This window comes from Plectropomus leopardus, chromosome 8 (genome assembly GCF_008729295.1).
Source record: "Plectropomus leopardus isolate mb chromosome 8, YSFRI_Pleo_2.0, whole genome shotgun sequence".
In the NCBI taxonomy this organism is placed as follows: Eukaryota; Metazoa; Chordata; class Actinopteri; order Perciformes; family Serranidae; genus Plectropomus; species Plectropomus leopardus.
In genome coordinates, this window is record NC_056470.1 from 24831329 (window position 1) to 24852483 (window position 21155).

General features: G+C 39.1%; 2 protein-coding genes across 3 annotated transcripts; both read right to left on the reverse strand.

The window, feature by feature from the left end:
- Positions 1-2848: 2848 nt before the first annotated feature.
- On the reverse strand, positions 2849-7115 carry mtg2 (mitochondrial ribosome-associated GTPase 2). Its single transcript, XM_042491677.1, has 6 exons — positions 6618-7115; positions 5245-5392; positions 5017-5132; positions 4695-4913; positions 4467-4605; positions 2849-3373 (listed from the first exon to the last, which is right to left on the reverse strand). The coding sequence occupies exons 1-6, from the start codon at positions 6873-6875 to the stop codon at positions 2979-2981; spliced, it is 1275 nt and encodes a 424-aa protein (XP_042347611.1). The 5' UTR covers positions 6876-7115; the 3' UTR covers positions 2849-2978.
- Positions 7116-9899: 2784 nt separating this feature from the next.
- Positions 9900-19676, reverse strand: LOC121946874 (calcium-responsive transactivator-like). Of its 2 annotated transcripts, XM_042491679.1 has the most exons (11): positions 19553-19676; positions 18681-18757; positions 18507-18591; positions 17438-17570; positions 16763-17017; positions 15539-15703; positions 12337-12438; positions 11717-11809; positions 11465-11584; positions 11254-11381; positions 9900-10473 (listed from the first exon to the last, which is right to left on the reverse strand). In XM_042491679.1, the coding sequence occupies exons 1-11, from the start codon at positions 19619-19621 to the stop codon at positions 10447-10449; spliced, it is 1254 nt and encodes a 417-aa protein (XP_042347613.1). In that variant the 5' UTR covers positions 19622-19676; the 3' UTR covers positions 9900-10446. The 2 variants fall into 2 exon arrangements, with proteins under 2 accessions (XP_042347613.1, XP_042347614.1); XM_042491680.1 differs by lacking the exon at positions 12337-12438.
- Positions 19677-21155: the final 1479 nt, after the last annotated feature.

The window sequence follows — 21155 nt, forward strand, 5'->3', positions numbered from 1 at the left end:
GCTTCCAAGAAAGTGTGGCAATTGTTGATGTTACCTGTTGAGCTGAAATTTCAAGAGAATTTCAGTCAACCATAATAGCGTGCTTGCCAAGCCGGTTTTTGTTTGTGAGCTGTGGGTATGATTATTTGTGTGTCCTGTGGGTGTGTAGCCTGTATCCATGATGCACCCACCATTTAACCAAGTTTAAGTTATAATAGGGTAAGTTTTAAGGTTTTAGTGAGGCATATACAGATATAATTTGAAGATTGTATGATGTTGTATGGATAGTGGATACGTTTTTCACTTTACCTGCCCATAAAATTTTTGTATGATTTCTTGAACCTAAACATAATTGCACTTGTTCTCTGGGGAAATAGTCAAAACACTGATTTAAAAACTATCTGCATTCTTTGCACAAGTTAAAATTGTGTTTTTTACTTTCTGTTGCTGTTCCACCTCGAAGCGTTCCTGAGCATAGTCCCAACATCTCTTTACCACATCTCAACAACATGGCCATGTAGAAAAAAAAGAGAACACATGCATGAAATAGCATATGAAAGGAAACGGCAGTCAATTTTTATCACGCCCACATGCACATTGATAGTATTAGTACCATGCATGTAACAGATTAGATTGCAGGTTGTGCTAACAGTGGGGTAAGGGTATTCAAAGTTACGCAGTATAAAAATAATCCCTTTGCTCCATGAGGAGCTGCTGCACCAGAATCACCCTGGAGGCTGAGGTTGAATTGGAAAAAAAAACAACATATATTAAACAGACTAAAGTGAGAACGCATCTATTTGTGAGGTTGAAGCCATTATTATAACCATCACATTGTGCTCCTCTCTCTGTTCTGCAGTCCTAATTTACAGACACAGCTAGAGGTGTCCTACCTGGAATATATCTCACCTTTGGGACTCTGTGGGAGGGAGCATATTTTCGAGCCTCGGTCTCAAGCACCGTGTCCCTCCTGGGAACTCCCATCCGCAGAGACGCATGCAGAAAAACATCAGCCTCTCTTCTGGTCAACACATTTATGTGAAACATGCACTGCTTATCACTGACAGAGAGACATGAGTGTTTGTGAGAAAAATCAAACATAAGAGCTCAGATCAAGTTGAAATAGTTTAAAGAGGTGTCAGCCAATGTATTTATAATCAGGAGCTTTTCAGTAATCCTTTATGACTTGTTTTGTGTATTGATTTTCGTACATCATGTTGTTTTGAGGTATTTTCCTGTTGAGTTGTGTGTATTTTTACGGCTGTTGCAAACTAGCTTAGGCTTTAAAATGTTGTTGCATATGGCACTGATCCGTGCTACAGACACACAGCCAGAAGGAGGGAAGTAATGAAAGGAAAAAAGCAAAGTAAGAACTAATGAACCAACTATGAGAACAGTAATGAGTATGGTCACACTGACCTGCAGTCTGTTTGTTTATGCAGGTTTCCAGTGAAGAGCAGTCAGGGAACCCGTCCGTCCAAGTGAGCAGCAATCCCAGGTCAGTTATCACATTTCTTTGAGAATTAAAAGCATGCCACTGTCAGCAACACATACATCATCATAAGGAGGCAATTAAATGTGCATTGATTAAGACTTCATTAGTATGAGCCACACTACCAAAGACAAGCTACACAAAATTATAATGATGTCAGAACAGCTTTCCCAAGTACAAATGATATCCTGTGGGTATAACTGCAAGTTTTATGTGTAAAGATAGCAGTCATGTGTGGACCACTGACAGAAAACATGTGACACAGCTGCTTCCAAATCCCAGAGGAGGAACCTGACATAGGCCATCCTTTAAAAGAATAAGAAATTACAACAGTTGTCAAGGCTAATTGTTCTCCGATGGCTCTATTCACTAACCTACCCATACTATTGTCTTAAAAGGTGACCACTTCCTTTGTTTCAGCTCCGCCATCCACTCAAATATCTAAATATATGATGTACAATCTCTTCTTCCAGTTCATAAAAAAATATTTTAAACAGAAATCTCTTAATTCTCTTTCTTACTCAGTCATTTATCTCAGTGTATGATTACTGCTTAGTGCAGCATCAAAATATATATTATCTTCTGCCCTGTGTGGTTGTTTTTTGAACAAATTCAGGTTTTATTAAAGAACTGTATAAATACAGTACACGAGTAGCATTTTCACAATTTAACAAATGTCAATTTAAGGCCTGCTGACAAATCAAATACACACCTGAGTCATTGTGTGTGTGTGTGTGTCGGCTGGGAATCAAGTTAAGGGCAGCAAGCGCCCACCAATGTCATTATTTTGACTATGAAGCTTTATTTACAAAAAAGGTTCAATTAAAAATGTAATTCAGGGTATTTAAAATTATGTGACATATGCCCTCTGCTGGTTCACTTAGGGACCATGCTTATTCTAATTACCAAGCAGCTGTAGTCCTAACACAAATCACATTTATCAAAATATTTTAGAACATCAAGCAAATCTTAGTTACTGTACTAATGTATAGAAACATATTGAAAAAATGTAGTTTTACTATTGTTGTTTTACTCATCTGCTTCGTCAGTGTCCTACAGCAATGTTTTGTAGTGAGAAAACTATCTAAATTTAAGAATTGTGTAAATGACGGGGCGTTTTCCCAGTCAAACCCCACACAATTTTTATGTCTTTTTCTCAAAATCATCCTCACGCATACAAATGTCCTTCTGCAGGCCGAATTTTTATTTTTTATTATCAGGTTGACCCCAGGCCGGCATTTGTTAATCCCAACATTTAAAAGTGTACTGTCTTTTATTTACGTTATACGTCAACTTTGTTGTGTTGCAAAAGCTGTTACAATCTATATTCAATCTATGGTTTTTTTAATAAATCCCCCAAATATTTCAGTATATTAACCAATATGCTGCAAGAAAAACACAGATATTGAATTTTGTTTTGTTTTATTCATGAAGCAATCTAAATACATTAATAATCTTCCAGTATAAATATATAAAATGTCAGTAGAGCAAGAAGAAATGATTTTTACTACCACCTAACGTGTTTATGTTCCCCACCAGCTTCTCCTTGGAGGTAGCCGTCATACAGCTCTCGGAGGTGGAGGATGAGCTCCTCTGTGTTCTGTCCTGTGAGAGCTGACACGGGAATGACCCGCTGGGTGACGTGGCTCTTTAGCGTCCCTAGCTTCTCCCGGGCCTCAGGTAGGTCCATTTTATTGGCTATGATGGCCTGAGGTCGCTGGGACAGACCAGGTTCATACTGGTCCAGTTCATAACGCAGGTGCTGGAGCTGCGTCCAGGGCTCCGGAGCAGACAGGTCCAGAACATAGAGGAGGAAACGACAACGCTCTATGTGACGCAGAAAAGAGATGCCGAGGCCTCGGTTGAGATGAGCTCCTCGAATGATGCCTGGGATGTCAGCAACTACACAGCAGAGGTAAAATTTGAAAGCGTATTTATTGCATTGAAAAAAAGCTGCAATTATGTAGATCAAGAACCAATTTAAACTGAATTATAATGTGGTAAAATGAATAATACTGTCACAACACACGTTTTATTTATTTATTTTTTTGCATGGCTGTCAGGCTACGTAGGTTGCCCAGAGATAGAGCCTGTGTGAGTCTGAAAGGGGGCGGAAGTAATTAAGAGAGACGATTCAGACCTGGTGTGAAACCCTAAAGAAGAGGAGATGTTTCTGTGTGCCACTAAGGAGGAACACTGGAGTTTCCTCTTATCCCCATGAAGTATTGTTTTCTGTTACTGTCCACATGTTTGTCTACAAATGAACTGTCAACAGAGTGCTGAAGCGAAGCAACATCGGATCGAGGAAAGCGAGGTGACGGAGTGACAGCTGATGGCTGACGGCCGGGAAAGCGATGCAACAGGTAGGCCCACATCCCTCACCTCTAGCCTGGCAGCTGAACGCTCATTCATCAGTAATATATGTACAGGCAGCCAAGCCCAGGAAGCCCAAGGCCAGTGTCTATAAAGAGTTAAGCTGTGTTCCCCTCAAAAGCTTTCAGTTTAGTACCTTTAGAAGCAGAAGTAACACCTGCAAACAGGTTCCTGGACTGGGTTTATTATCCAGGAAAGAGCAGGGGTTTTGCGTTTTAGCAGACAGGAACAATGCTCTCCAATTGAGGATTAAAACATGTGCAGTTCACATAATCCTGTTGCAACTAATGTACACTTTTTAAATGTTCTAATATCCACTTATCTGTTAAAAGTGTATGTAATCAAAGAGAGACAATAAAAACAGATGGAGTGGTCAAAGTGATTGAAATTCAAGGTGCGTTGATGGATTCATGTTCTCAGCTCATGCACTGAGTAACATTACAAGTAAACGTTCCACTTTAAAAGTTGCTGGCAGTCATCCCAGAACCATAATTAAATACCAGTGAATTAAATACCAACCCTCAGGTAGAAACTCCCGTTATAGTATCACGTGACAGGGGTTGTGTGTGCCGCGACAATACTAACTCTATGATATAATAATCGTTTGCTTAAAATAACTTACCTGCAACTTGCTCATGATCCCTGTAATTTACAATTCCTACATGTGGGTTGAGTGTTGTAAAAGGGTAAGCAGCCACAGCAGGCTTCGCATTGGAGATGGCTCTCAACAATGATGATTTCCCGGCATTAGGAAACCCCACCTGATGGGAAAAAAAAAAAGTCATTACATTTGTGGTGCTGAAAAGCAATATGCCAATTTTATTTTCAAACACATGGAGGTTTTTCTCACCAGTCCAGCATGGGCCATAGTGCGGAGCTCTAGCTGAAGGACCCTCTCCTGACCCATAATCCCAGGGGTTGTTGTCATCGGGGCACGGTTCTCATTGGACAGAAAAAATCGATTTCCCTTCCCACCGGCCCCTCCAAATACAGCTAGATATTCCTGGCCATGCTCAGAAAGGTCCACTACTGTCTCCCCTTGCTCCTTCACCACAGTGCCTAAGGGTACCTTTAGAAATGGAAAAACATAAAATGCAAGGTTAGGCAGTAGGTTAATGTTCTAAACATCCATAGACTACGAGCAGCCATTAGGATCAAATGCACTGACTCACAGTGATATAGGTTGTGATGCCATTCCTGCCGTAACAGTTCTTGCTGCTCCCTGATTGCCCGTCTTCTCCCTTGTAAACCGGAAGTACTTGTGCTAACGATTTGACAAACTTGTCAGCTGAAAGCACATAAATAAGGAATTAATGATGGAGGCAAATTTTAACATGGCGTTAAAAGACAGGGTGGGAAAAAATGTATTACATATACGGCAAATTGGACACCCAACTTACCCTTAATAACGATGCTTCCTCCATCACCTCCGTTCCCTCCATCTGGTCCACCCCACTCTTTTCGCGGCTCGCTGTGAAAGCTGCAGGCCCCTTTGCCACCTGATCCGGCCGACAGCTTCACACGGCGATGGTCTACAAAGTGACGGGTCTATGAGCCAAATCGAGAAATACTTAGACAACTGGCTGAGCCACACTGCAAGTCATCAACACAACACTATGATGGATCACATGAACATATTTTACTGTTGCCTCTAGTTTTTAAAAAAACATTTGATTTATTAATACATATTGATTCTGAGTATGTTGACTTCATTTTCTGAAGTATCAATACATCAGAACCAGTCATTTTGCTGCTCTCTGCTACAAACCAAGATGTTATATTCATCATTCGTTAAAAATATTGGCAATTTTTCCCTTTGGTATGGTAAAATGGTATTGAAATAGTTCTTGTATCAAAGTTAGAAATACCAGTTTCATGACTGCACTACTTTTTAATGCTTTATGAAGGGATGCACTGCCAAAAATTGACCACAGGTAAATCAGCTCTAGATTTATTTGACACTAGTACTTTGTTATTAGAAATTAATATAATGATATAACAATATATTAGAAATATCGTACACCCCGGGAGACGTTTTTGGACATCCTTTCATGGAGATGTGATATAACTTTTGCTTTAGTTAAATGGTGGTAAATATGTCAGCCAATGAAACATGTTTGGAGATATTAAGATATTGCATGTTAGATATGTTCCAATGATTTGGATATTGTTGATTTAAAAAATTGCAAAAATAGTTGTAAAAAGTACAAGAAATATATATATATATATATATATATATATATATATATATATATATATATATATATATATATGACAAATAAAAAAGGAAAAAGAAAAACATTATTTTTAAATATATGATGAAGATAAATAATGGAATGGTTTTGTTCATTTTCCTAAACTTCTTTAAAATTTATATTCAAAATCTAATCTAAGTTGAAATCAGTCGAAAATTTCTTACAAAGTTGCTCATTGTCTTTTTCAATTTTTTTTTATAAAACAGAAATAGAACCAGTTTACTCAGGGTTCAAAATACAAGAAATAAAACACGAAAAATAGAAAAAAAACAGAGGGGAAAAAAAAAAAAAAAAAAACAAACAAAGGAATTACCTTTCCACTACATTTTAAAAAAAATAAATTATTTTCTACTAATTCCTTGAAATTGGCTGAACATTTCTTAAAAAGTTGCTTAAAAAATCAAACCAATTTGCTCAGGGTCCAAATGTTAAATACTTGTGAAAGGAAGCAGCTCAGGAAAAGTGATGTAGATCCAGGTTTTAAAGGATTAAAAACATATATCAGCTCAAACACATACTAGTTTCTTCTCAGACAGCTCTCTCTTCTTCAGGTTTCCTCCCCGGACTTTGGCGCACAGAGAGCCGGAGGTGCTGACGGCTCTGCCGGCTCTGAGGCCGCCGGTGACTCTCCGTCTCCACGCTGCTGACACTGAAGAACCGCTGTGAGTAAACAAGCTCATGTCGTACCTTTTAACCTCCCGTGCCAACATGTATCCTAAAAGTATGTCCGGAGAAAGCCACCGAGGGCTTTTAACTCTCGACAACGTCGCCAACATCGCGAAGTTGTTATTATTGTAAAGTAGCTAACGACGGTTTCGCAATGTCACCCCGACCGTTTCCCTCTGTACACATCACTGACAGCGAGCTAAAGTCTTTATTTTCCTGGAAAATTACTGACAAGCTCATAAAGTTACATAATGAATTAATAAAGGACACTTTTTTTTAAATAATCGTTTAGGCATGTCCTATAACCCGTTAACTACTATAGCATGCCTACAGAGCAAAAGCATGCCTGGCAGCTACGGAACCTGCAAAGGGACAGTTTGTTATGCGATTGTTAAATACGGTATATCTTCGTTGTGTTTTGATCCTCTACTGCCACCTTCTGTACTGGAGTCTATATTAATTTAACTCTTAAACCCTTTGAAAACCTGAGAATTTGCAAACAACAAACAAATAAATGACCTGAACCCTAAAGAAGCACTAAAAAGTTTTTTTGTTTTTTGAATCTATAACATAATTTTAAATACATAATTATAAAAAGTCTAAATACTAGTTTCAGAATTTTTCCCCCTTATTAAAAAATGTTTTACATTTTGTAATATTTTTCTCTTTTTGGTCTTACTTCTTTTTCAGGTCCTTTTTCTTGTCACCTTTTATTCATTTCTTGCATTTCTTGCCAAGTTGCACATTGCTTTTTTTTGCCCATGTTTTTAAAAATAAATCAAACCAATGTGCTCTGTTTCCAAAGGTATAATTGCTTGTGAAATGTATCAGAGCACAACACAAAAAAAGTGATGATGATCCAGGTTTCAAAAGGTTAATGACCATCTGAACCATTTGCAAAAGCAATATATTATTGTTTATATCCGTTTATTTTTTTTATATAACAAACAGTAACAAAAGACAGCAGAAAAGATCAGGCAATGCAGTCTTACAATAGATAAGTAGATGAGATAACATTCATATTTGGATTATGCACAGCAAACTTGACTTTCACTCTCCCTCTTTTTCACATATAGGCCTACACACACACACACTTACACACACACACACACACACACACACACACATAAAAGACGTACCACTCACATCTGTGATGACACACTACATATAGAACTAGAAAGACTTGTCACACATGTTCAGTTCACAGTAAAATGAGACACTGATACAAAGTCAATGTAGTATAGAGAAGCTTGTGATTGTCACTGTTGAGTGGTACATCGTTATTTAGCTGTTTGACAGCCAGGTATCTCCCAACCCTGCAACTACTGTGTTATTTTACCACTCTGAGATAAACTGAGCTACTGTAGAATTTACTGCAAAGCTGGACCCCCACAGTCATACTAGTAATCTTCATTACTGCTACAACTGTAAGAAACAGCAATTAAGGAAATGACCAGAGGTGTTGTCTCACTTATTTTAGATAAATCAATAAATGAATAAACAATATAATATATGCCCATTTTATAATCAAACAAAGACTGACAGATAAAACAATATTTTTCATCTAATACAAAAAATATTCAAAGTTTTCACTGAAAAAGAATACTGAGCTTTATGTTTGTGGTGAAAGACTTCACATTATCTGTCCATAAATCACATAAGTAAGCTAGAGAAAATACATTTCCTAAACATGACATGTCAGTTGAAACCAGCAACATAACATTTAATAACATTAGACAAACGAGCCCTAGTCTTCCATCACTGAATGTCAACAAACTACAAATAAAGAGTGTAAGCTCATCCTAAGAACCAATCTCAACATGACTGACAGAGTGTATTGCACTTATTGAATTGGAGGTGCAGGACACGTTACTGTTCTGTTCCTGTGTAACTTTGGCTTTTTTGCAGATCGTTCATTAAAAACAGTCTGAATTAGACTACAGTACAAAAAATCAGACAATACATACACTGTCACTGCAAAATAAAGTGCGGATGAGGTGGCAATTTCTTTTTATGTAAAAATCACTACTGATTGGCATCAAAGTAGTATGACTCCTCTTACCTTTGCACAGTAATAAAATGCAGGTGCAGAGCAACGCTACTTAAAGGATAACCTCTGCGTTTTTCAACCTGGGCCCGATGTATTTATGACTAAATGACTGACATGAATAACAGTTTTTGAAACTGATTTAGAATTAATTGAACGCTGTCACTATTTCTTCATTAAAAGTGATTATTTTTGCCACAGATAGGCTCAGAATGCTATTGTAAGTGGCTGAAGTGTTTCTTTACCTTTCACCTGATTCAGTTTGTAATTGTCTTGTCAAGTGCTGGTCTTGTTTTGAAATCTCAAGAGTTGTGACTTGTTGCAGGAAGACAATGTGAGTGAGAGTTGGAAAGACTAGTAATCGCAGTAGTTGCCTGTTGTCCTTCTCCCTCTCTCTCGGGCGACCATTGAATTCAAAGGCCTCTTCCACATTGTCAAAATAAGCAAAATAATCATCCATGCCACTGAAAAGTTTTTAGATAAAACTATACTGTGTTTGAACTACTCTCCAACTCACACTCACATTTCCACGTTTATCCTCCTGCAATAAGTAACATCTCGTGATTTCGTGAAGAGACCCTTCAGCCACATATAATAACAATCTGAACCTGTCTGTGCCAAAAAAAACACTTTCAGTTGAGGTACAGCGATGGTGTTCAATTGCCCCATATGTTTACATTGCAGCCCATTGTGCAGCGCCTTCCCTCTCACTCACTACTGGATGAATTTCATAAACTGTTACTGTTACTCTCACATAGACACAAACACACGGGAAAATACGGCCCAGGGTGAAAAATGCCACGATTATCCTTTAAAATATGGTGTGAAAAATACTACCCCGATGTATGATTATCATGGACAATGATACACACGTTTAAGTCTGGATCAGTCAGCTATCTATTGTGTCTATAACCTCAGTAAGACATACAGTATGCAGAGTGAAAACACATCATGTTTGAACAAACAGCAACACGTCACAGTTTGACTAACACAGACAAACTCCCACGATCGAGTCACGTTAAAGGACCAATGCTTTCAACTTCATAAACTTAATTCCCCTCATCGTGAGATAGATATAACAGCGGCTCAGCTAGGAATTACAGCAAGAGCTGGACCTAGTCTATAAGATAAATATCAAGGAACATTTCCTCCAAGACTAATTTGCTTTTTATAACCTCAGTCTCATAAACACTGGCATTTCTCTGTGCACAAAAGCATTAAAAAAGAAGCTTGTAAAATAAAATAAACATTAAAAGCAGGGGATGGGGTAAAGATAAGTGAAAGGCAATGACAGGAAATAAAAGAGAAGGATACAGGCAATTTGCTGAGGCTCGTTTAATGACTTTACTGCTCCCCCGTTTAATCCGTATGAAAGGTTTACATTAACTTCCTTGATTCTACAAGCGACCTGACTTTTCATACGGTGGCCCACACCTTCAGCTACCAGCTACAACCCTGCAAGCGAGTAAAAACGATGACTATATTTGACTATATTATGTATTCTTAGCTAAAATGGTTAATGAGAGGATAAAAATTCTGATGCAGCCAGATCTCCTAAACCACAGTTGAGCCAGCACGTTGCTGTTGATCGGTTCCTTTTTCATTTTCTTCCAGCAGGAAAATAATGTGGCATCTTATTGCTGATAATTTCCATACTGACCCTGAAATGCAACATAATGTTATTGACACCAAAAGACTGACTTTCATTTCATACCCCGAGTTTCCTTTTTCTTTTCCTCTCTTTAACTAATGAGACAAATACACAGTAAAAAACATATTTTTTAAAGTAACCCACTATTTCACACACCAGCTTTCCTTATGTTTTATACTTATTTGTGTAAGAGTTGGATTTGAATGATCAGGAACCGAAAATAACATTTGAGATTATGTTTTATCACAGTTAAAGAGTTTGGGTGCTAGGGAAGTCTAAATATGACACTGTGTATTTATGTGGGCGTCAAGCTACTGGCGTAAATTTGGCAATAGTTTTGTGTCTTAAAAGAGCAGTATGTACAATGTAGTGGCATCAATCAGTGAGGATTGCAGATTGCAACCAGCTGAACCTTCAATCATGTGTCAAGTCTGAATTCCCAATTTTTATTTTTCATTGGGAACTGTATTATTACCAGACGTCTCTACCTCCTTGTTACAAACAGACCAGGTGATTAAAACTGGTAAAAACACTGAGCAAAGTAGTTTCAAATTACATAACACTATTATTACTCTGCTAACTTAATGTGATAGCATGATAAAGCAATTTTTAAAAATAGCGCATGTTTTTCCAATGCTTTTCTGCTAACTACGGTGGCCCAGGTGAAAATGCAAATGGCCCTATTGATAGCCAGAGTTTGGTTTATGTGCTCTGGGCTGCTGATGGTTATAATTCGGTTAAGAAAAGTCACTTTCAAACAATCCTAGAAATCAGAGAGAGAATGATGTACCTGTTCGTAGGCGTAGGGCCTCTGCGTCTGCCCTCCAGGACCGCCTTGGGAGGAGCGGTAGGAGCCGTACTGTTGGCTTTGACCCTGCTGATACTGAGAATACTGAGAGGATCCACCCTGGCCTGGACCTATAGCAGAGGGGTTGCATTCAAGTCATTTGTTCATTGTGTTTGTGTGAATGCACTCAATAGGTTGTATGTTTTGTTCTAACCGTATCCTTGTGGCTGTCCGCTGTAGCCTTGTTGAGAGGAGTACTGCTGCTGGCTGAAGGGCTGCTGCTGCCCAGAGCCCTGCTGATACTGGGCCTGCTGCTGGCTGTACTGAGAGTTACCTGGAGGCATATAAAGAGGTACGCATGAGCTATTATAAGATGTGGTATTATACTTTTTGTTGGACTGAGGTTGTGAAGGTGCAGGAGAATATGTCAATAGCACATTTTTATTACAAGAAGAAAAACTGTTACCTCCTTCATAGTAATGCTGTGATGATTCATCGAAGGACCTGTCGTAGCCTTGCTCACCATATGAAGACTGTTGATATGAGTACTCCCCGTGACCTGCAGAAAACACAGTTCAACACATGCAAAAACTCCTCTGCAAAGGCAAAAACCCATTTACATACAGAAGAGAAATTATTATTCGCCGTTTGAAGCCAAAACATTCATAATACATGTGCGACGACAAAATTACAAGTGCAGACAACATTTCCAAGGCTTCTTGCTTTAATATTATGCACAAAGCACAAAGAAACACCCTGGAGGAAGTTTGCGCTCTCTCCTCAACACACTGCTGTGGCACTCTCTGAAATCTGAAATTTCGGCACACCAAAGGGGACAGTATGGACACAGACACACTGGGAGGAAACAGAATTGAGACCAATGTCAGTCTTTTGCTTTTTTTTCTCCAATCCTTGTCTTCTCCCACAGTAAGGGAAAGAGACGATGACTGGGGGGACGAGCTGAAGCACTGCAGTAAATCTGGCTCAGGCCTGTAGGGTAGTGCTAAAAGGAAATGGCATGACCTATAAAGTGGCTTTGTGTGTTTGAGAGCTGTGTGTATGAAGTTTATGGATGTGCACGATTACCATCAGGGTAATATTGCCGGTTTATGGGCTCGCTGGAGCTCTGAGTGTGTCCATACTGCTCTCCGTAGAACTCGTCTTGTCCCATGTACTGCTGTGCAGATCCTGCAAGACAGGCGACACCACGATGTGTTAAACAGTTGGTTGGACCAATTGGAGTTGGAGTCTAAAGGGGCTGTGGGCACTTGGGTAATTTAAGGAGCCTCAAGGTATGCATGTGTGGGCATATGTGTATTAAAGGGACAGTTCACCTCAAAATCAAAAATAAATATTTGACCTCTTCCTGTAGTGCTGTTTATCAAGTGTTGGAAATATGTAGAGATGTGTCTTGTCTTCAGTGTAATGAACCTGGATGGCACTCAAAGCACCAAAATAACACATTTGGAAAAACTCAACAGAAATGTCTCTTTCCACAAATGATAGCCTGGTTACTTAAGATAATCCGCAGGCTGTGTTTAGGCAGTTTCATATAGAAACTATTTTCTTTCTACCAAACTAAACATGCTAATTGTATCACTGCACAAAAACAAATGCGTCGACTCACCGACTGTGCCGACAACAGTACAAGATGTCAACATTAATGGCGTACTCCACAGCTGAGCTGTAACATTTAGCTCAGTGCTGCTGGGTAAGCTAGTGATAGATGTAAGCTTCCTTCTGTGCAGTGATAGGGTTAGTAATTCGGCAGAAGGAAAATAGTTCCTTCATGAAATTGCTCACAACAAGGTCTGTGGATTATCTTGAGTAACTAGGTCGTGATTTCTGGAAAGAGACACTACTGTTGAGTTTTTTTATATTCACTTTATTGGGCGCTTTAAGCACCACAAGCTGAGTGCCATCTAGTTCAATTATTTTGTAGAAAAGGCAGACATCTCTACAGCTGGTATCTCCAACCCTCTCCAACACAAAAATTAAAGATTATAACAGACATTATGGGCAGCTTTATTGGAAGTTGTCATTTTGGTATGAAGCTATTATGAATTATTATGAATAGTTAATTAATATGACCATTATAATTTTCTTTATAACTTACTGTGGAATTTCACTGATGATTTTCTGTGGGTTGAAATAATACTGCAAAGGAAGCTATTCCAGGCGAACCCAAATTTTGGAAACACTAACTAAAGTGGAGCAATTACAATGAATAATTCCAAGACAAATGACATGAGATCTAATTTTAGAGGAGAAAATGAGGCTTACAGAAAGCCAATTATCAGGGAGAATCTGATCGCTGCTTGGCGATGGTGTGCAGAAACTCCAGATTCCACTCCTTCCCTTTCCCTTTCAATTTTATCTCTCAAACTTAAAAAAAAAAACAGAACAGAACAGAACAAAAATTCTCAAGAAGATGAGTCAAAGAGCCATGTATGGTCTAATCTCCTTTACAAACCACAACTGGCCCAAAAGTTTCCAAGAGATGAGCTGTAGCATGAAAAATGTCATCTTAACTTCTGCAAAAATAGCAAAACAATTTCACAGTGACATATCTGATTATCCAAAATGACCAAGGAGCACCAGTTGATGGAGGAGCCTTAGCAACAGCCCCACAACCAATCAGGGAGTGGCTGGTGAGCGAGCAGCTTAACTATGGACATGACAATTTCATAACATAGTTATATCTCAAAATACTTCTCCCAGTCATGCAAGGATAATAGTGCACTAGGGTGAATGAGGACATACAACCATGGCCTGTTGCCCTGGAAACAGTATCCCATCCGTTTTATATGTCTGAGTTAGTACGTGCCTAGTCCACCACCTTCAAAAGACATAACAGGACAGCGTGGAGCTATTATTAGGCAGATGCTGACACAGCATAAGTAAAGTGATTTACAGAGACAGGAACCTAATGTGACACGAGTGATACATCTCCAGTCTGCTTCTTAAAGTAGCAGGAAGGCAACTGAGATAGATTCATTTACAGTCTTTCAATATCACATCGTCAAAGGCAAAAACTAATACCCTGTACGCACTAATACATCAGCAACAAACTTAGTATTTACATCAGTCTGGATACTGTGAGACTGGTGTCCAGAGCCACATTTAATAGAAACCTAGTGACCATTTTAGTCCAGTTCCAAACTGTAGTCACACGTCCATCCATGTACATTAGCACACAAACACAACACAAGCAAACCAGTTGAACCCATTGCTACATAAGACTAGCATGCATCCCAATTGCAAGAATTTATGTTGGCATTGTATGTTTATGCAAACCGTGGATATGTAATGTTTGTATGTTTTTGTAATACCTTGAAACTTTATGTTTCTACACTGCTGTGGTTGACAAGGTTATGTTTACGCACGAAAACCTCTTGGTTATCATAAGAAAAGGTCATGTTTTGACTTAAAATACCCAGTCGCCACTGGAAATGCAGCAAATGTATTGTTTAAAAACCAAGTTTGGTGGCACAATTCCCTCTGCAAACACTCTCTGTATTACTCCAAAAACACCCAGGTTTGATAGCACAATGGCCAGTGGAATTGCTGCAATTTATTGCTAAAAAAACACCCAAGTTTGGTGGCACAATCACCTCGAGAAACAACATGACATAGTGCAAAAAAAACATGTTAAATGCTACAATGCATCGCTCAAAAAGAATCCTGGTTTAGTGGCATTATAGTCACTTGAAACAGCAGTCATGTATCGCTAAAAACATCCAAATTTGGTGGTGCAATACCCCTGGAAACAGCACACTGTATTGCCAAAAAAAAAACCACCTAGGTGAAATGCTACGATGCGTTGCCAAAAAAATACCCAGGTCTGGTGACACAAATGCTTATGGAAACACTAAAATGTATCGTAAAAAACGTTTGATAGCAATTTTTCCCCTGCAAACAGTGCAATGTATTGCTAAAAACACACTGGTTAGATGCTAGTGTGTCCCTAAAAAACCTCCAGGTTTGGTGACACAAATGCCACTGGAAATGCCTCAATGCTTCACCAACGAAAAACTGGTTTTGTTGTTTGTTGATTTCAAATAGTAGTCTGCTGCTTGGCAGGCTTCTGGCCTAGGTGTCTTGTGATCCCTTCCATGTACAGATGGCAAACTCAGCTCATGTACTACATCACTTCAGAAACATTGATATGATATGGATGAAACGTACAAATGGAACATATCCATGTTTTGCAGAGCTATTCAATGCCAACATGTTTTTCTGGCGACTGGGCTGAGAATGAAGACTTAGTAGTAGTCTTACCACCTACCTTGTTGTGAAGAGCGGTAGGATCCCATGGGCCTCTGAGACATCATACTGTTTCCTTGACTGCCCTGACCCATCATGCCCATGGCCTGCTGTCCCTGATAGTGTTGGCCCCCAGCCTGGGCTGAAGAGTAGTGTGGAGTAGCAGACTGTTGGTGCATCATGGAGACTGGGAAGGAAGTGTGATTATCGGGGGAGAGAACTCATACATTAATATACACAGACACTCATACCAGAATGAGCATCCAACAGCATACACAGCATTCTCAGAGCTAAGATTGGCGGAAATGTGCATAATTAAACTGATGAATAAACAAATATAAACAAGGTCCATGGCAATCAGGGCACGGGGAAAAGCCAAAAAGGGGTTGGTAGCAGTCAGGGGGTCTCTTTAAGAAAAACTCCTTGAAGAGATGCTTTCAAGATGCTGCTCTACAGTGTAAATGCAAGCCAGTGAAGTCAGTGCATAAACAAAGATATCCACACAGACATCCAGGGAGAGGAGGGCTGCATCTCAGGGTCAGGAGCCAGAGGTTAGGAGAGGTAAAGCCTGGAGCTAAGGGAAGAAGGGAGGAGGCAGGAAACCTCTTTGATGAACTGAATGTGTTTGGTTATTTTGATGGTTATACTGCAGCTATGCATGTAAGCAAATGCTTTAAGCAAGATCAAGATGGCGTTTGTCATGAATACATTCAGAGGTATTTTAGAAATCATCCAGTGGTTTTCCATAGGGTTTCTACATCACTCTGAACTCTTAACAGGCATTTCTATTATTATTCCCTTCTTTTAATTTCCAAATCATGCATCATACCTTAACAAAATAAATGTAAATCTTGCATCTTAAAGGGACAGTTTACCCCCAAATCAACATGTTTTTTTTTTTCTCTTACCTGTAGTGCTATTTATTTGGTGTGAGTAGCAGAGTGTTGGAGATTACTCAAGATAATCCACAGACCTTGTGAGCAGTGTCATGTGGGAACTATTTTCTTTCTACTGAACCACAACCACCAACCGAAATATGTATCTACTCATGGACGTGAGGCTCATGCTCATGCTCAGTTAAAAAAAAACATTTTTTTTATTTTGGCGTGAACAGTCCCTTTAAGAGTATAGTTTAGGATAATTGAAGTTCAAAATTTCAGTGTGTTCAAATGATAAGACTGAAATTATCCCTTCCTACATAAAAAATATACCATATTCTGAATAGGCCCATCTATACCTGGCTCACCTTGGTTGGACTGCATGTTGAGGTTGCTGCGGGAGGAGGAGGAGGAAGAGGAGGATGAGGATGTGGAGGAAGTAGAAGAGGAAGAGCCATAGCCTGGCCCAGGGCCCTGGATCATGCTGCCCTGGGAAGAGGGAGCAGCGTGGCTGTAGCCGGAGGCCGAGCTGCTGTAGCTGCTGGCCGGCAGGCTGAGGGATGCGGAGGGAATAGCCGACTGCACCTGACCAGACTGCTGCTGCATGGGGGCATGGCTGGGGCCTGACGACATACACGCACAGTCAGAGCAGCCAGCACATGATCCTATGTGGTGCCATATCATGTTAATCATGGGCCCACATTCAGTTCATCTTTACAGGACGCTTGCATGGTTGTTCAAGGATTTAGTGAGGAGTGTTAATGATGTGCATGAAACGAAAAGAAGGAAAAATTTGCAAGAGCTGCAAACAAATCTGACATCATCTGAACATAAGACAAGAGACATCGTGACAGACAAGACGTGGTTTCGTTTCTGCAGACAAACATGCAGCAAAGTCAGGATCAGACGAGCACTCAGGACAAGGGTACAGACAACAGGATGGAGCTGGATGTGTGCACACAAAATCTGGGTTTGTGTGGAAAATAAATTGTATGTGGGGTCAGAGTTTATCCATAAAAAGCACGTTTGTGCTTAAACATCACCGTTGCTCATTTGGCTCTGCATCATTGATGTGGGTGGCAGTCCTGGTGCCATGTTGTCATTGAGGTTGCTTGGCGTGTGTCCCCCAGTCTGGCCCATCCCTCCAGGACCCATTGACATGTTGCTAGTCGGAGGCTAGAAAGTAAAAACACTGACTAATTAATACAGTCATTGACAGACTATTTGTCCTATTTGCTGTCCTCTATGTCCTCATGCCTCTATTTTATATTGTCTCCTCGATGGTGATAGCTTTGTTTCTTTTATAGATGTATCTGTGGACAAATTACATGATGAGTAAATGTTTAGTCAACCCAAATACTTTGTTGTGAAAATGGAGAGATGGTGAGGGATGATGAGACCAAAATGAATCTGATGGAGATGGGAAATCCAGTGATGGAAGAAGTATTCATATTCATAAAAAGGAAAAAATGCTAATACCAAACTGTGAAAATACTTAGAAAATACTAGCTGAGTAAAAGTCCCGCATTGAAAATGGCACTTAAGTTACAGTAAGATAGATCTTTTAAAATAACCATCCTCAAACTCAAAATTATTAGAAAAAAATAGAAGGAACACCCAAAACGCCCTCAAATTATTTTACAAAATAGAACTCCATCCAGAAAACTCACAATTTTAAACTCAAGATTATAAATAAAACACTCAAAGTTATTTAAAAAAATAGAGACAGACTTAAAATGTTTACCAAATAGTTGGCAATCAATTTCGATGAACTGACTGAGTGATTAATCAACTAATTGTTGCAGATGTACTTGGATAAACTGCTTGGTCATTTCATTGATGATGAGACATCATACTTAAATCTTCTTTTAATTTTTATGCAAAAATCTTAATTTGTGAAGTAACTAGTAACTAAAGCTGTCAGATAAATGTAGTGGATTAAAAAGGTACAACATTTATCTCTGAAAGGTAGTGAGTAAAAAAAAAGTAGCATTAAAAGAAAAATACTCAAATGTATACTTAAGTAGAGTACTTGAGTAAATGTACTTTGTTACATTCCACCACTGGGGAAATCTACTGTTACTTGTTCTTGAAACCTCATCAAGGACTCACAGCAGGTAGTAGTGACTGCATGTTCTGATTTGAATCTGCTATTGTGGCCAAGTAAACAAGATTTCTGTGCAGGATCTGCTGATACCTGTCAACAGAGGAAAAAAACATTTTTACTTAAATAAGACATTTACGAGGAATAGTAATTTATTAAGAATATATACAAACAACACTTACTGTGTGCATTCAGCTGTCTTGCCTTTGCTTTGGTAATCCATTATACATTGTATTAAATGATGATTTTCATCCAGCATCTTTGGGAGACAAAAGCTTCAGATCACAATACCTCAAGTCACAGTGCATGGCAAATTAAACTCTAAAATATGTCCTATTATGACATTGCAGTGATGTTGTCCTGGATTCGCAGAACTTCAAGCAGCCTATGAACATTTTTTTCTGGGTCAGTTTTTTCTTTTTTCTGTTTCTCATAATAGAGTCAAAGAAGCAGCAGCTTCTCGCAGTCTTTATTTAGGACATCGTTTTAAAGATGGGTTATGCATTTTATCAGAAACAGCCGTATAGAGGGTTCATTCAAGGATAAAAGCAGCAGCAGACTGAGGAGCATAGGGCTCAGGACTGTCCTGTGTTCCTCAGTTTCCCTCCATGCCTTTCTTAGTAGATGCTTGAGTGTGTTTTTGCAACAAAGCATTTGTCAAAATTAACCATTTAAACCTAATGGAGCTGTTTGACAATTACCTATAAAGACGCTTCGGGTGTTGCTTTAAAAATCTTGTAAACAAATCACAAAATCTAAAGCTCTTATCTATTCCACTACAATAAAAATATTCATCATTCATCCGGAAAAAGCAGCCAGACTATCAGCATCACACGGAGACAGCTCTAGCCAGTGTTGAGCCCATAAAGCGCTCGCCTTCATCACCGTCGTGGCTTTGTTTGGTTCGCACCTTCTAACATTACAATAGCCTACCAGTTGCCATTTCTTCTGATATTCACCACCAGCTACTTTCTCCGCACTGGCGGCGGACCGCACACTCCCATCCAGACTAGAATATTTCACCCAAAACGCCGCGATGCATCAAGATCTTTACCTTTTGAATGGTTTGCTGTGTCACCTCCCCTTTACTCCTGGGGCGCGCCGATGAAAATGCCACCGACATTTTGTCATATGTGAAATAAAAGCGCTTCTTTTATTCTAATATTTATTATCACGAGCGTAGCCCTCTATTTGGTTACATAGTTTGTCCATTGCCAGGTAATGGGGGGATTGGCGGTAACATCTTTCTGTCAGGAGGGAATGATCATAAGAAAACACTGGAATTATCTAACTGTAATGAAACATAATATTAATCTGAAAGTTATTTATGACGCGCATAGAAATAATGCCACAGATAATAGGCTGTTAGGCGATAGGAAAAAATATCTCTCCCTCAGTTTTTGGTATAACCCGGACAGTGAGTAGCCTACCACTTTCCCTCACTGAAGACGGGGGATCCTTTGATTCATGAAAGCCAATCAGTCCACATTGTGCGCGCCGCTCGGTGCGCAAAAGTCCAGCAGAGCAATTGAGAAGAGTATTCGCCATAGTTGCTTTTAGCACCCTCAGAAAAATGTGAATATCACATACAAGTTACAATATCCCCTTACATCTGACGAATCTTTTCCTCTCCACGTTACTGTAAATCAAAGACACATCTATGATTTGCAGTGCTGGACCCAGCAAAAAACAAACTATCGTTTCCGACACACTGCCATATACAAAACAGAGTTGAAAAAATCAAACACTGCATAACAACAATCCTAAATGTGTCCCAAAAATTGCTTTCAGTGAATGGTTATTTCATTCTCAAAGATGCAGGTTGCATTTACAAATGAGCCATTAGGGATACCTTTACATTGTAGTCCTTTTGCAGCTTTTGATATTTATTACTAACAGGAACAACGACTGATGAGAAATTGACAGAAATAGTTAACTTGCTCTAAAATTGCACATTTTTTACTGTCCCCTGGATGTCTTTTTCCTTTTTATTTTCTCCCACTCTTGAATTTGATATAGGTAGTGTGAACAGCATATTCAGTTTGAATTTTGTAAATGTGGTCTTTTTTAAAATGTTGCATTTTCTGATTATGACATATGGGATATGCCAATATAATTTGGGCTTTAATAGCATTATTTGGTAATGTATAATACCCATTTGGAAAATGCATATCAATTAGGGTTTTTACCACAGTTTGCAACACATGACATCTCATCTGTTTAAAGTGCTATGCTGTATGTTGTACACAAACTGAACAGGGGCTGGTGTAGAAATGCATTCCCAAAAAAGGCCAACATTGCTGGTTGGAAAAACAAACACACCTACTTTTAAATTGTATGAAAGACTTTGATATGAAAAAGTTTTTGAAAATGCACAAAATATTGCAAAGCGACCATTTCAAGAAGTTGGCTGAAGGAACGAAAGATGGAGGCTGTGTTCGCAGAATTGAATAAGTCTGACACCAGTGAAAATCTTGAGAAAATTTTGATGCAGAGAAGCAAAAAGACATGCGGCTCCACCGTTCTGTCGTTTGACACGATAAATGGCATGTTAAGGCACTTTAATTGGACTATGCACAACTGCATGTAAAAACAGGAATATTAGTGTAATGTCTATTTTCATTAGTAATGTAAACCACTTACTAGCTATGTTGTTT

Coding starts and splice junctions, on each gene's coding strand:
- mtg2 (XM_042491677.1), bottom strand. CDS start 6,875: ATGTTGGCGACGTTGTCGAGAGTTAAAAGCCCTCGGTGGCTTTCTCCG. Junction 5,393..6,617: donor AGCTGTCTGAGAAGAAACTA/GTATGTGTTTGA, acceptor TTTGGCTCATAG/ACCCGTCACTTTGTAGACCA. Junction 4,606..4,694: donor CTATGGCCCATGCTGGACTG/GTGAGAAAAACC, acceptor TTTTCCCATCAG/GTGGGGTTTCCTAATGCCGG.
- LOC121946874 (XM_042491679.1), bottom strand. CDS start 19,621: ATGTCGGTGGCATTTTCATCGGCGCGCCCCAGGAGTAAAGGGGAGGTG. Junction 17,571..18,506: donor TGCAGTCACTACTACCTGCT/GTGAGTCCTTGA, acceptor TTTACTTTCTAG/CCTCCGACTAGCAACATGTC. Junction 11,810..12,336: donor CCGGCAATATTACCCTGATG/GTAATCGTGCAC, acceptor TGTTTTCTGCAG/GTCACGGGGAGTACTCATAT.